General features: G+C 31.2%; 1 protein-coding gene across 7 annotated transcripts in view; it reads right to left on the reverse strand.

Annotated features, from left to right (window-relative positions):
• Positions 1-810: 810 nt before the first annotated feature.
• Positions 811-14,538, reverse strand: part of LRFN5 (leucine rich repeat and fibronectin type III domain containing 5) — a 213,273-nt gene continuing 199,545 nt past the window's right edge. For all 7 annotated transcript variants that reach the window (XM_012724601.1, XM_012724602.1, XM_012724605.1 and 4 more), the window contains 3 exons: positions 12,125-12,834; positions 5,582-5,625; positions 811-1,228 (listed from right to left, as the gene is read on the reverse strand). In XM_012724601.1, the coding sequence (XP_012580055.1) occupies positions 1,211-1,228; positions 5,582-5,625; positions 12,125-12,834 (772 nt within the window). In that variant the 3' untranslated portion in view covers positions 811-1,210. The remainder of the gene's footprint in view (positions 1,229-5,581; positions 5,626-12,124; positions 12,835-14,538) is intronic.

Below are 14,538 nucleotides of genomic sequence, written 5' to 3' on the forward strand. Positions count from 1 at the left end.
GACAAATTATCCTTCTTTTAGTTTCAATCAAGTTTTAAATTACATATTGTCTTTAATAATTGAAAACCACCAAAACTGCTAGTGGACAAAAATATAACTTCTAATGTCTGAATCTAAATTCAATTAGTGATGTTGTTATTAATAATATTTTAATTGAATGTACTGCTTACATCAAGCACAATGACAAATTTACATGTATTTTCAGATTTTATGATATACCACTCAAGAGAGTTTAAGACCAAATCTAATTATAGAATTTGAACTCACACCTGCTTGACATCTCCTAAGTGCTAGGCTTGAATGCTGCTCAAATAAAATTTTACATTTATTAGGCATCAGAAATACATCCTCTTGTGCTGGTGTTAGTCAGACACATGTTCTTTATTTACCTTGTAAATGTGAAAAACTGAAAAATTGGAAAAGTGGCTACTTACAAGGAAACATAGCCTAGAACCTGTTAAATTTATATTACCCTAGTTCTTAAAAAAAAAAACAAAACAATAAGTCAATTCTATATCCTATGCATACCTTGAAGTTTTCTGAATTTCCACAGAGTAAGGGCTCGCTCACCACAATGTTTGACCCTGAGGCATAAAATTGCTGTAAAGTTGTTTAAATTGCTGAACTGCTCTCCCACAGAAGTGGGTTCACTTCAGTCATGGAAGAAATAGTTTGGTATTATCAAGTAAGTTGTGAGCCCTTAAGATGTCTGTACTACATAAATGTAAAATATTATTGGTTATTGCAATCACCATTTTACCACTCATATTAGAACAAATTTGTATTTCCACAAATCAGGCAATGTGCAAAGTCTGTCATAGTAAAACATTTATTGGTAAAGTGATATAGATTATTCAAGATTCTACAGTCTTAAATCATGGATGGTAATGTAACATGGATTGATACAGAACTCGATGCCAATGTAGGCTTTTTTCTTTCTTCTTAAAAAAATTAAATAAAAAATAAACAAAAATCTTGTAGGTCAGAAGAAAAAGAAAAAAAAAATTGGTTTTAAAAGGGGATGAACCGTGGTCTGATGGAGCCATTTCTGCCCGCATCGGAGACTTCTGCTTCGGCTTCTCTGGACAATTTCTTCCGGGACACCAGTTCAACAACTAATCTTTGTGATTTTAAACATTTTTTTTTCAATTTTATCCATTAAAAATATCAGTGGTGACTTTTTTTTCAGGATAAAGAGAAGTAGTGCTCTTCAGATTAACTCCAGCCTCTGCAAAAAAAAGAAAAAGAAAAAAAGAAAAAACAACAAATAGCTAATAAGGTCATAGAACAAGCAATGCAGAGCTTACGGACCTGTAAGCGCCCAGGCAGGAGCTGCTTGTTTATAAAATATAAGGCATATCTTTGAAGACAAGCTAGAAATGCTCACAGTTCCTAAAATATAGCTCTCAAAACATTATACTGGTAAATATATATATATATATATATACAAACTCTCATTTTTTGAAATAACATAAAACAGTTGTGCAAGTAAAGATTAAATTGTGGATGTTATTTTCCTTTGCTTTGGTTTGTAGAATAACGTTATCAATGGCAAATTATTGAGCAAGGGATTTATACAATATTGAAATATGTCAGTATATATGTATCTCAGTTGTAAAAATGATTATCTTGGAAACAACTAGTACACAGACATTGCTGTCTCTTTAAATTACATTGTGATCTATCTAAATTTCTTTCTACTGGGGGGTTAGAGAATCGCTTTGGAGAAATGAAATTATCAATCAAGTTTATTTATTTTCAAATAAGATGTCTCCTATGTTAGAAAAAAATATATTTTAACAAATTTCAAACTTCAATAAGTGATAAAATATATAAAATTCAAAATACCTAGAAGAATCATGTAATTGACAGTATAACTGGCTTAATTTTAGAAATAGTAAGTTTAGAATACATTATTTTAATGTTAAGTTACTTACTCTAAAAACTGACATATTTCTAAGAGTTTTTGATTGAATTTCAAATTATACAATATTAACAAGCTGTTAAATTATTGTTCTAATAAATGATTTTTTTTAAGATCAGGATGTAGTGGTTAATTTGATTTCATTACCACTGTTAAGATCTGTTGAAATGAAACATAATATAAGCAGAGTAAGAACTTGTATATGTGGACTATTTAAAATTATTGTAAACTCTTACAATAATCCCATAAAGATCAAACCGTGGAACACAAAGTTATAGGAGCACTATGAAGAAAGGGATAAAACAGACTAAACAATTTTCCTAAAATGTTAAAAGGATTAAAAATTATAAACTTGTGGTAGGATCAAGATAGTTTTGTAATAGCTCTAATTGGACAGTGAAACTGTATCTTATTAAGATATTACAAAGAAGATGAAATGAAAGTTACCTAAACCCTAAGAGAAATAAAAATGTCCTGATATTGCTGCCATTGTCCTTAATCTGAAGGTAATTAAGGATGTATAGGATGCTCATTTAAAAGGAAGAACATTATTTCGAAAGGTCATTGCTGCCAGTAGGGGTGCATTTTATTTTCTTTTTTTTTGTAATGTTCAAATAAACATGTCAAAAATATACTTTAATTATAGGCAAAAGTTTTATATCTATGTACCTAATCTATTACTTTTACTTCAAAAGAAAATCCACTGGAAGGAAATGTCAAAGAAAAAGAAATTAAGAATCAAATATTGGTCATCTTTGCTTAGGAACAAAATAGTAAAAAGATGTCTGGTTTTTGTTAGTAGAAAGATATCTGCCACATTTGTTTTTTTCTTTAGCTCTTATTTCATGTTTCTTGAACTCTATTTCCCATTGTTATTTAAATGTGGCTATGTATTTATAATCAATACTAATCATTTATATATTAATAATTACTCTAAAGAACTGGACTCTTCATAGTTATTGCATCTGGAGAAGAGATTTTATATCAAGGCTTAAATTTTTTCAATTCCTTGATTGATATTAAACAGAATAATAAGAATTCAAATTTATTAAAAACAGGAATCAATTATCTTAATGGCTGGAACAAGCAGTTACAGAATAAGTATTTCTTGTGCATACCTACAAAGACATAATGTATACATATTTAGTATGTTTGAATACAGCAATATTTTTAATATCAACTACTACTATTTTGAGTGACAAATACAGCATGTTGGTTGTTTTATTGGATTCATCTTAGGCTTAAATTGTCTTTCAAACATAAGGTTAATTAATATGCAGATGTTAGTAATTATCACTAATTTTTAAATCACTTATTATTTTCCACTCTGTTCTCAATTCACTTAAATGTGATTAGAATTTTAGAATTTTATTACTTAATAATTATAAAGGATAGTATAAACAAATTATGTTGTGTTAATGTATTTGTGTGTGTGTGTGTGTGTGTGTGTGTGTGTGTTTAGGAAGGGTCTAAGAGAAGAAAATTGGTATAGGGCATATTATGGCTAATGCAAGTAAAATAAATGTTCCAAACTCCATCTTTAGAGGAAAAAAAATCACCTGAGTAGACACCTCAGTATGATTAGCTACAGAAAGCAGCTACAAAGCTGTGAGCACAGGAATCTGCCAGCTTTCCACCACACTTCATTCAGGCAGTGATATACTGCTGACAGCGAGGCAGGCCATGAGAAGACTGAGAACATACAGGTCAGTTGCTTCAAAGGGTCATTTCTGTTTTGCAGTACTGACAGCTGTGAGGATGACAGGTCTGCTAGAGCTGAAATCATTTACCTTAGCAAGAAAAGTTGTACCAAGGTCACAAGCAACTTAAATCTTATTATAGAGATATAGTAACGAGATGGCTTATAAATGAATGATGATTGTCATTCTATTTCATTAAAGTAATACTTGTGTATTTATTTTTCTTGCTAATGCTTATAGAAAGGAAAACTTAGTGAATGCATGGATGGAAAGTTTCTTTTGCATTATGACATAAGAATGTATTCATTAAGAAAATTAAAGATGGCAATATTTTAAAAAAGAGAGCTATTCCAAATAATACTCACTATGTAAATCTAATATAAATGCACATATACACACATAAATTTCCAACATATAAACATGACAAACCACTGAAATCATGCACCAGATTTTGTACAGGTAGTAGATTATGATAGTTTATATTTACTTTTTTACTTTTAACTTTATATTCAAAATTTCATAAAAGCAATACGCATTACTATATCACAAAATCATTTTAAAATTTACACACATTTATCACACTGACAAACAGTGATATCTGTAGTAGAACACAGATACTCAAGATTAAATTCCACCTCTAACAATGTAGTAAAATAAAGAAATAAACACATGCAAATGAATATTTAGGAAATAGGCAATTTTTAAAATGACTGAGATTGATTCTACTACTTCCAAATCTTGACATCGAACATTGAACATCATCCTGGACTGTTCTTCAGAGATTTTCCACTTACTTCCTAACCCCCTTTCACAGATATTCTAATATGAAATTAACTAGATATCCAGTCATTTGACAATTGAAAGTTTAAAAATCAAACATCAGAGGGAAAAAAAAAAAAGAAAAGAAGTGAAAAATGGAAGGCAGAGAGAGAAAAGGAAAAGGAGGGGGAGAGAGGTTAAAATTGAGAAAGAGAAATAGCGGTGGCAGATATACACAGTACTTGTGCACAGGTCAGGTCAGTACACAAAACAGAACATGAGGTATGTGCCAGACACTGTGCTATTGACTGTTTCCAGTGAGCCATCTGTTCATTTTTTTTTTGCAATATGAGTGGTATCCTAAAATCAATTAAAAAAAAACGGGGGGATACATTGAAATTTTGTTTGATATGGGAAAGGAATGTGTTAGAAGTCATGGATAACTCTCCAGATAATTGTTATTTTTTTTTAAATATGCAATGTTTAAAAACATGACCCCAATTTTACTATTAACAAATAAATCCATGGCCTTTTATAGACTTTTTAAAGCTGAATATTTTTCTGTGCCAAACCTTAACCAAATGACTGGTGCTTCCAGCTGTTTGAACAGATTGCTAAAGTGCTATTCTGCTCTGGAAACACACTTTCTGATCCAATTGAAATGCAGGAATCAAATACTCATTTGAAACTTTAAAAACACACACACACATAAGAAGAGTAATCAGTTGCTAGCAAAAGGAATGCCATGAATATTTCATATGTAGTCTTTTATTCCATTTTAAAGCAGCTTCATTCATTTTAGGTAACAGCAAGTACTACTGTCCATTCACTTGCAATGAGGCATAATGTATTACCAAAGTTCCTGTTAGGATTTGGAGGTCAAGGATAGGAGTGAATACATTCTTATCAAATTCTTTTCACCCATGACTACAAGAATGACCCCCAAATCAAAAATAAAATTATTCTTAAACTCTTATTTTTCTTGTATCAACCAGAAAATCCCAGTTAACAAAAATTATGTCTAAATTTAGGAACAACAAGTTTACTTAACCAAATAGAAATTTAGTCATTACCACAGAACACTGATTTTTTAATGGGAATTTTTAACAACTTATGTGAGTTAGAAAATAAATCAATATTTATAAAAGAAGATACCCACTTTTGGGCTGAAGTACATGACAGCTAACAAGTATCTCACCTGTGCTTCCTGGACAATCTGGTCAACATTAGTCAGCAAAGCATCTGGAATAAAATTTTCAGTGTCATGAACAATTCATAGTTTAAGAAGTAGAGTAACACACTTATTACTGAAATCTTGATAAGATTCATAACAAAGATTTATCTAGTTTTTTTTTTACCAGCTCTTGATTAATTGCAGTTGACTTTTATAATACTTTATAGTTCTCTATACCTATTTCCTAATGCTTAATGCTATAAAAGAACTTTTTAAAATATTGGTCTAATTACTAAATTGCACAATTATCAAAATAAAATGGACTTGTCCTGGAAGAGTTCAATAAGAGAATCAGGCTTCTATTCATTTGCCTTATTTAGAGCTAACATTTCAACTACAGAGTTGCATATGATTGAAATGAAAAGTAATAGCATGTAAAAAAGAATCTACACAGGGAATGTAGTCACATCTTATTTACCATGCAGCGTATAGAATAATAACTTACAATATAAGCCATTACTCAATAATTCCCCCCAAATAATAGCATGTTTTACCAATTACCTGCTTATCCTAGTATAAAAAGGTAATGTTCTAAATGAAAACATTCTGCCTATAATGGTTATGCATGTTTCAATTTGCTATTAATGTTTAATACCATTACATACCCCAACATGAAGCACATTATATTTCTTTTCAGAATGTCTTGCTTTTAATCAAATACCTCTAGACTACTAATCATCAAGAAGTAACACAATGAGACAAATAATTAGGTAGCTCAGGAAAAAGTTATTCTCAGACTTCATAGGTGAGTGTGATGAAATGGGATAACATATATTTTTTATAATACCTTCAGCACAAATGTTCATGTAAATTATAAAGACCTGTTGATTTTTGGTCTTACATGAAACCCATATATGTTCATATATAGGAAAATTATGTTAGAGCTATAATTATATACACACATAAAACGTGTGTGTATATATATATATATATATATATTAATAGAATAAATGCACAGGTGGACAGGTAGGTTTTAGAATTTTAGAATCATATCACAATAGTGATACTGTTCCAAATATAAACCTACATAAACATACTAACAAAACTAGTTTATGTTTGAAGAGTGATTAAATGTATATATCCATGTCCAACAACAAAATGAAATGTCCATTTAGCTTTCCTCTGAATGTATTTGAAAGTCATCTTTGTTTTTATAATTCAGGAACATAACTATTACCTATTTACAAAAGAATGAATATGATTAGAAAAGTTGTAGAGACAGTTATCATTAGGAAGTTTAGAAAAATAGATTTTCACTAGAGAGTTGATATCCCAGGAAATCTGATAGTCAGTTTGCAATTGTTCTTGGAGATACCTGACAGTCCATTTAAATCTAATTTTGGTCCATGAGATATAACCCATGTAATAGAAAGAAAACTCAAGTTTTAACTAATTGATATATAAGCATATGTACCAATATATCTACAAATGATATATTTATAGATGGATAGACATAATTATACGCAGTATATTAATTTTATTCAATCGTAACTTCATTTCTTAAACTGTGACTTTGAAGAACTGAACGAAATCAGAAGACAATGGTGCCTTAAATATTTCTTTATATTTATCATGTGCATTTTGATAAAATTATATATTAATTAATATTCATGTGGTAATCTCACATGTAAATATACTCCCAATTATAAACTATTACATGTAAATATACTCCCAATTATAAACTATTCCTACATTCAATAACATCATATTTTTAGGATGACTCAATCTCCTACATTCAATAACATCATATTTTTAGGATGACTCAATCATAATGGTTTCCATAATTTCCTTTTAAGTGATGTTTTTACCACTACAAGGATTGTTTCTGTTAAAAAAAAAAAGTTAAAGATAAAGATAATTGTATTTTGCAAATGCCACAAGCATTTACCTAGGATGGGAGAGAAAGAACTGAGTATTCTGAAAGACAGAGTTCTAATACTATTATAAAACTCCACTCATTAATTTTCACTAATATAATGCAATTTAAAAAATGAAAATTTCTATCCATAAATTCACTAACATTTATCACATTAACATTATAATGTGACATATCATTATGATTACCTCCCTGTTATTTTCAACCTGGCAGAAAGGGGGGAAAAATGACTTTCAGGCCCTCCCTGGTAGCACAGTGGGTTAAAGCACAGAACTAAGAAGCTTAAGTCACTTCTGCATGAGTTTGATCCCTGCCTGTCCTGGAGGAGATCCACATGGCACAGGGCAGACCTCTCCTGACCCGCCCACTGCTCCCCTCAGCAGTGTACTTAGTCAATCTGCCTGTTCTGCTCCCCACTCTGTCTATGGTGAATCCTCTCACCCTCTGCATGTCTGGCCTGTAACCCAGTTCTGTATGAATAAATAAATCTTAAAAAAAAAAAATTCTCGTGTCCAAACCTCCCCCATACACCCATACACATTTTTCCCCAAATTAATGTATACTCACTAGAAATGTCTCTACCTCTACACATCGTTAAAGTGATAGTTTAGCAAGGTAAAACATATAGCTTCATTTCATTTAGTACAGGTATGCATTGCTTTCTTAACACTGCAAAATGGAATTGGAATTCAGTCATGCTGAGGAAAAAAAAGAAATGGACTCATTTCTTCTTGGAAAAAAATCCCATATATTTCCACAATTTCATGTATAGCAAGACAATTTATGTTTTCTAATTTTTAAAATGATTGACATTTTAATGACTGGGTGTTAAATTTACTGATATGAACAAACAGGTAAATACTAAAATTTGGGAACTAAAAAACAATTAATATAAATTTTATAATAATTGCCCTATTATTGTTAACAATGTTGTTAATAAATTTTAGTATTCCTTCCTATAAACACAGGTAAACAAAATAGATAAAATAATTTAAAAGAATTACTTTATGTGTGCTTTAAAAAGTAGAAAATATTTCACAAAATAAAAAGATTCTTGTGACAAATGGAATGCATTTAATTTTAAAAAATTCTTTAAATATTTGTGGAGAAAATATGTAGTATTTATATTATGAACTTGTTATATTTATTTATATAAATCATATTTATATATGAACTTCTTATAGATGGCTATAATACTTTTAAAAAGTTCTTTGTAAAACATTTACAAAGCAACTAAAAATCAACAATCTTTAAATATGATACTAAGTTAAGCTTACTAAGACCTCAGCTTAACTTCTGACCATATTAGTATTCAGAGAAAAAATAAATCGGACATAGTAAGAATGCTTCTGTATCTACTATATTATATGTAACATAACTCTGTATTAATTTACTTTTAGACAACAAAATAAATAATATTGATCAAAACTAACCTTGTTTCCCCTTAGGACTTTAAGGCAATATTTTTTTGTCATCACTTTTTGAAACTTAAATCTTATATTTTGAAAGCATTGTATATTTAAAAGACTTAATTTATGAATAATTGTACATTTTCAAATCGAGAGACAATTACTGAATCGGAACAGAAATCACCATAGGAACACACATAATTTTAAAGAATAAATGGTATAATTATTTGTAAATACATTATTTGTTTTCATATTGAACAAGATAAAGTCATAGTTTAAATAGCTAAACATGAAAGAAAAATAATTAAAAACAAGAAAGGGTAAATAATCCAAATGATCTTGCTGCCTTTTATTGCTATGTATAAACATGAGAAATACAAGAAATATAGGAAAAAATAAATTCTTGCTAGTAGTCCTATATCTGGATCACTTATCACCATTGTACTAATTAATCAAAAGTCTTTCTTCCCTGCTCCCATTCCTTTCTTTATCTCTTTGCTTATCTGAGTAACTACTGTGCTTAGACACTGTCCCAGAAAACTTTAATCAAACCCAACATCCCTAGAAATTAGTTTGCAAACTCTTCACAGTGAAGCTGAACAAAAATTTCTTCATGCACTTTAAAAAAAAATAAAAACTGATTCTCTTCATAGGCCAAATTTGATTTCTCAAAAAGACAGGCAGTCAGCCCTTATCACTTCTAAGAACACATGCTAAAGCATTAGGTTAATATACCCTAACAACTGCCTTGTAAAATTAATAAAAATTTAAAGTGCTTTAGCAAAAAAAAAAAAAAAAGGTGATTTTGTATCGGAGTTTAAATGCTTTGAGAAATAAAAGATATGTAATTAACGATCCAGTAAAAACATAAGCAGGGCATTGATTTAAAAAATACAAGCTAAAAGGAAAGACAAAAATAGTTAATTAGTGACTTCGATAGATATTCTAGCAACTATTTGTGTTGTCTGATGTTAAAGCTCACTTGCTCTTATACTTTATAATGCCTGAAATTCCTTTTTTGGATTCCTGTTTTTATAAGCCTTGAAATATTCACATATATTCAGGATTTAAAAGTACTATGTATGTTGTACATAAAAACTAGGAAGGATAAACAATCTTTTATGTTTTGTGAATCAGCTACCTTGTGAAGAATTTTGTAATGTTAATTTAAAAATATCTAGTTGTGATTAGAACATTATTACACAAATTGTGTTGAAAGCATCTTTCACTTTGAGTACTGTTTTTTTTATTTTACAAAATAACTGTCACACATAAGATCTCATGCAGTCCTCACCAGGAGACTCATGGGGGCTGATTAAGATATGCCTCTGTCCAGTTAAAATTAGCCAAATCTTTATATATAAGCCTCTAGTAGGAGGAAATTAAACTCATCATCCACATTCTTTATCATGCCTTAAATGGATTTCAAGTAATCTGAAAGAGTTAATCAACATTTACTATGTGTTTGACTTATTCTAGAGAACTCTTGATGTAACTACAGTTCCTACATCTTTACAATAAGGCTAACATACTATTTGTGGGGTTCTCACATGAGCCTTATTCTCAAATAGAAAATAAAAAAAAAACCTTTAACCTTAAACTTGTTCAGCATATATCTTTGTTGGCATATATTTTTTTTTAAAGAGTAGATAAAATCATTTCCCTATAGACCTTGATTTCTGGAAGTGCTTAATTATGTCTAACAACATTTAAAATCTCTTGTTAATGACGTATTCCCACTAAATGTCATGATTTCTAATTAAACTTATCATAGGTTGTGTTTAAAAAAATAAACACATTTACTCTAAGAAAAACACATTCTAACTCAGAATTAGAGTGCAAAAGGGAAAAATGAAACCACTGTCTGGTTAATGAGCAATGACTATATTGCTTATAAAAGTAATAAGGACTCCATTAGAAGTTCTTTGTTTTAGTTCCTAATAAAAATAAACACCCATTTGATAGTCAGTTTTGTATTTTTATCTCCATTTTTACCTTGCATTAAGAAAAATATAAAACTTATTCAATCAGCAAATGTGTATTGAATGAAAACAGCATTTTATGTCCAGATATATGCTTATGAAACAGTGATTTAAAACTGAATTAGATTTTTTTAAGATTTATTTATTTATTCATACAGAACTGGGGTACATGCCAGAGATGCGGAGGGTGAGAGGATTCACCAGAGACAGAGCGGGGAGCAGAACAGGCAGATCGACGAAGTACACTGCTGAGGGGAGCAGTGGGTGGGTTAGGAGAGGTCTGCCTCACCACGTGGATCTCCTCCAGGGCAGGCGGATAGAACCCACGTGGAAGTGGCTTAAGCTTCTTAGTGCAGTGCTTTAATACTGCGCCACCAGGGAGGACCAGATTTTTTTTTTTTTTAATGAAAGCAAATCAATTTCATTTTCTTATGTTTCCCACTGAAAAATCTATCTCAGAAATGAGAATTATTTTATGACTAACGCATTGATTCAAGAATGTAATTTAGAAGGGTAATTATTTTAACATTGTCTCTGAAAACTTATCAAATATTTTATTTTAAATTACATAAAACACAGAGTTGTTCTCTACAGTATTTTCCTGGAAACAAGCACCACTATTGTTAAAATAAAATATACAATCTATTATTCAAAAATATATACAGGTGGTCATTTTGTAAGACCGGAAAAATGTTATTATTTATGCAATAATTTATTTTTCCCTTTCATTTTATTATCTGCTATTGCAGATCTTGAAAGCCAGTCTTAGAATAGAGGAAGGCACTGCTCTATGGGATGCTTTTTTTCTCCTAATCCATTTTCTTCTGACGTATATATTCATACACATATATCTGTGACAACATATGTGTGTGAATATAGATGTATATACATAAAATTTTACTCTAGAAGGCTTATACAACTTGACTCTTTTAGGTCCTGCTGGAACATCAAATTTCAACTGCTCATGTGAGTTCTTAAAATAACTCTTTATTAAAAAAAAAAAAGTAGGTTGTACAGTGCTTTCCAATATGCACTCAGAATTTTGAACAAACTGCTTTTCCACTATGCCCATTAGAATCATTAGGCAGCATAAACACCCCGCTCATAGACAAGCTTCTTTTAGAAAACACTCCACATGCATTTGGCGAGTTAATATAACAATAACATCCCTTTAATTCTCCATTCTGAGAGTACCTGTGCCTTGTTCTGGATCTCTCAGCAGGGAAAGTGAGAAACTTACTTGACTTAGAATGTGCTCTTTTAGATGTGGGCCCCTCTGTGACAGAATCAGGAGGTCGACTAGCTAACTGCAATGCAGTTGAGTTGTTCCTATTAGTGTTTTGGGACTCAACATTTGTGACAGCCTCACTCTGTGGTTCCGTACTTGGCTTTGTGCCAGTCTTTCTTTTCTGCTTCTGGGACACAGAAGTGCTTGAAGTCCAGGTAGGAGGCAAAGCAGAGGTAGTGGTGGAGGAGTCCTGACTCGAACAGGTTTCTGATGGTATCACATTGTCATTGGCAACTTTACAGCACTGGGCATTGTCCTCATGCCCCACCGCTTGTTTGGACACGGACTGGGGCAGTGCTACACTGCAGCCTTGTATTTGAGCCCCATTCGTTTGAGAGTAGACGTTGCTGACCTTGGTGACCTTGTGTTGCCCATTATTGTTACAAACCTTATACCGGATCATTAGAATGATGATGAAAACCAACACAGATGCTACAATTATTCCACCAATAATGATAATCATGGTGCCTCCCAAAAACTGGGATTGCATGAAATGGCATCGTACATAGTCCTGTTCCGTAGTAAACTGGATGCAACCCACGACTCTTGTGGCAGTGAGGGAAGTGATACCATCATCATATATTGCCAAGACACACAGGTCATACATAGTTCCAGCAGCCAGGTTATTGACAAGAAAGGTTTTGCTTGTAGGAGGTATCATTCTGAAGGACAATGGAATCTGTATTAATGTTACAAACAAAGCACAATATCTACATAGAGCATCATTATGACTTCAGTTTTGTTTCATCTCAGGACTCATTAAGATAAGCACATTTATAACAGCTATGAAATATGGGAAAATGATCTAGTCTGATACCGACTCAGTTAAAATGGCTAAAAGTCATTGTTGGAGTAGGCATTATATTAATGGTGTCTTCTCCATGCCCTGACAAGCTTACTAATTACATTGCTTGGCAAAGCAGAACTCCTAATAAAAGCCACTGCTACGGAATCATTTATGACAAATTGTTTTTGAAAGGTGTGACTGTGACATTATCTGACTACTAAACAAATCCATTTAGCACTTACAACACCTCTGTGACTAAAAGCCAATTTGAAGGAAGGGAAAACACTGACAATCATATTAGAAACCAAAATGGAAATGCATTTCAGAATATTTATTTTCCAAATCACTTATAAGTTGCTGTGGAATGGTAGCCAGTAAATCTATCACTAATAACTAAGATAATTACTAAGATTAAAATACTTTATTGATAGATCTCAGCTCTCTTCTACTTTCAACATTTGTTCTCTAGTATTTTTAGTGATAAATGAGGTTGATGTAAATGTATGAGCAATACCATCCTGGAAATATAAACAGGGCAAAACCATTGACCAGAACATAAAGACCTCGTCCATCCCATTGTGCACTGGCGACAATTTCTTTCAGATATAGTTTTTAAAGTTTGATAAGGTTTTACAGACAACTCTGATTCTATGATATCATAAAAAAATTCCTGTGAATATTCCTTCCAAATACTTTTTTGTTTTCTCAGTAGCAGCCAAAATACGACCTAAACTTAGATTTGATTTGGGGAAAAAGAAAAAAAAATGGTTTGATATTACATTTTTTTCTGTGAGTGTGAGTTTTAAGAAATTTAAAAGTTGGCAATGTAATGTTGTTATGCAACTTAATAATGTGTTCTAAGTGCACTAGGATATTTTTAGACCATGGTTATGCATTTGTAATTGAAGTCATGATCACTTAGCTAGGGCATGATAAATGCCAGGTATTATTAAGTACTTTGTATACATTATAATTTAATCTTTACAATGACTGTGTGACATCTTGTCATTATTTATACATGACAAACATTAGGGTTAGGAACTCAAGCAATTTCCTCAAAGTCACATAGAATTTAATTGTCCTCTCAGGAATAAATATGGGAATCTGGAAAATAGATACTGACCTACTTCATGGAGCTAGTGTTTAAAATAGATAAAATGTTTTAACTGTTGCAAGAAGGTGGGAAGTAGGAGTGATATTTGTCATTGACAATTAGTTAAGTAATTCATAGCCCAGGTGAAGAGCTATGATCAGAGAAACTACTTCAGATTAAAGTGCCTGCATCATCATCTACCTATCATTCATTTAGTGATGAGAGGATTATTAGAAACTGTTTAATAAATCCCTTTTAAACATGAGGAATTTAAAATTCAGCCAAATAGAGCCTTGCCCAGGATCAACACATGGCTAGTTAGGCCAGTTTTATTTTTTCTTATCAGTCCATGGTTATTTTTAAAGTTTTATCTCATTTTCATACATAAGAGAATATCAAATTATCTCCCTGAATTCACTGGGCCTTTATGAACTGCATTGATCTGATTTCAGAAAAGCTTAAAAATATATACATGCATATATTTCA

This window comes from Condylura cristata, unplaced genomic scaffold (genome assembly GCF_000260355.1).
Source record: "Condylura cristata isolate star-nosed mole 26May11 unplaced genomic scaffold, ConCri1.0 scaffold00013, whole genome shotgun sequence".
Lineage (NCBI taxonomy): Eukaryota > Metazoa > Chordata > Mammalia > Eulipotyphla > Talpidae > Condylura > Condylura cristata.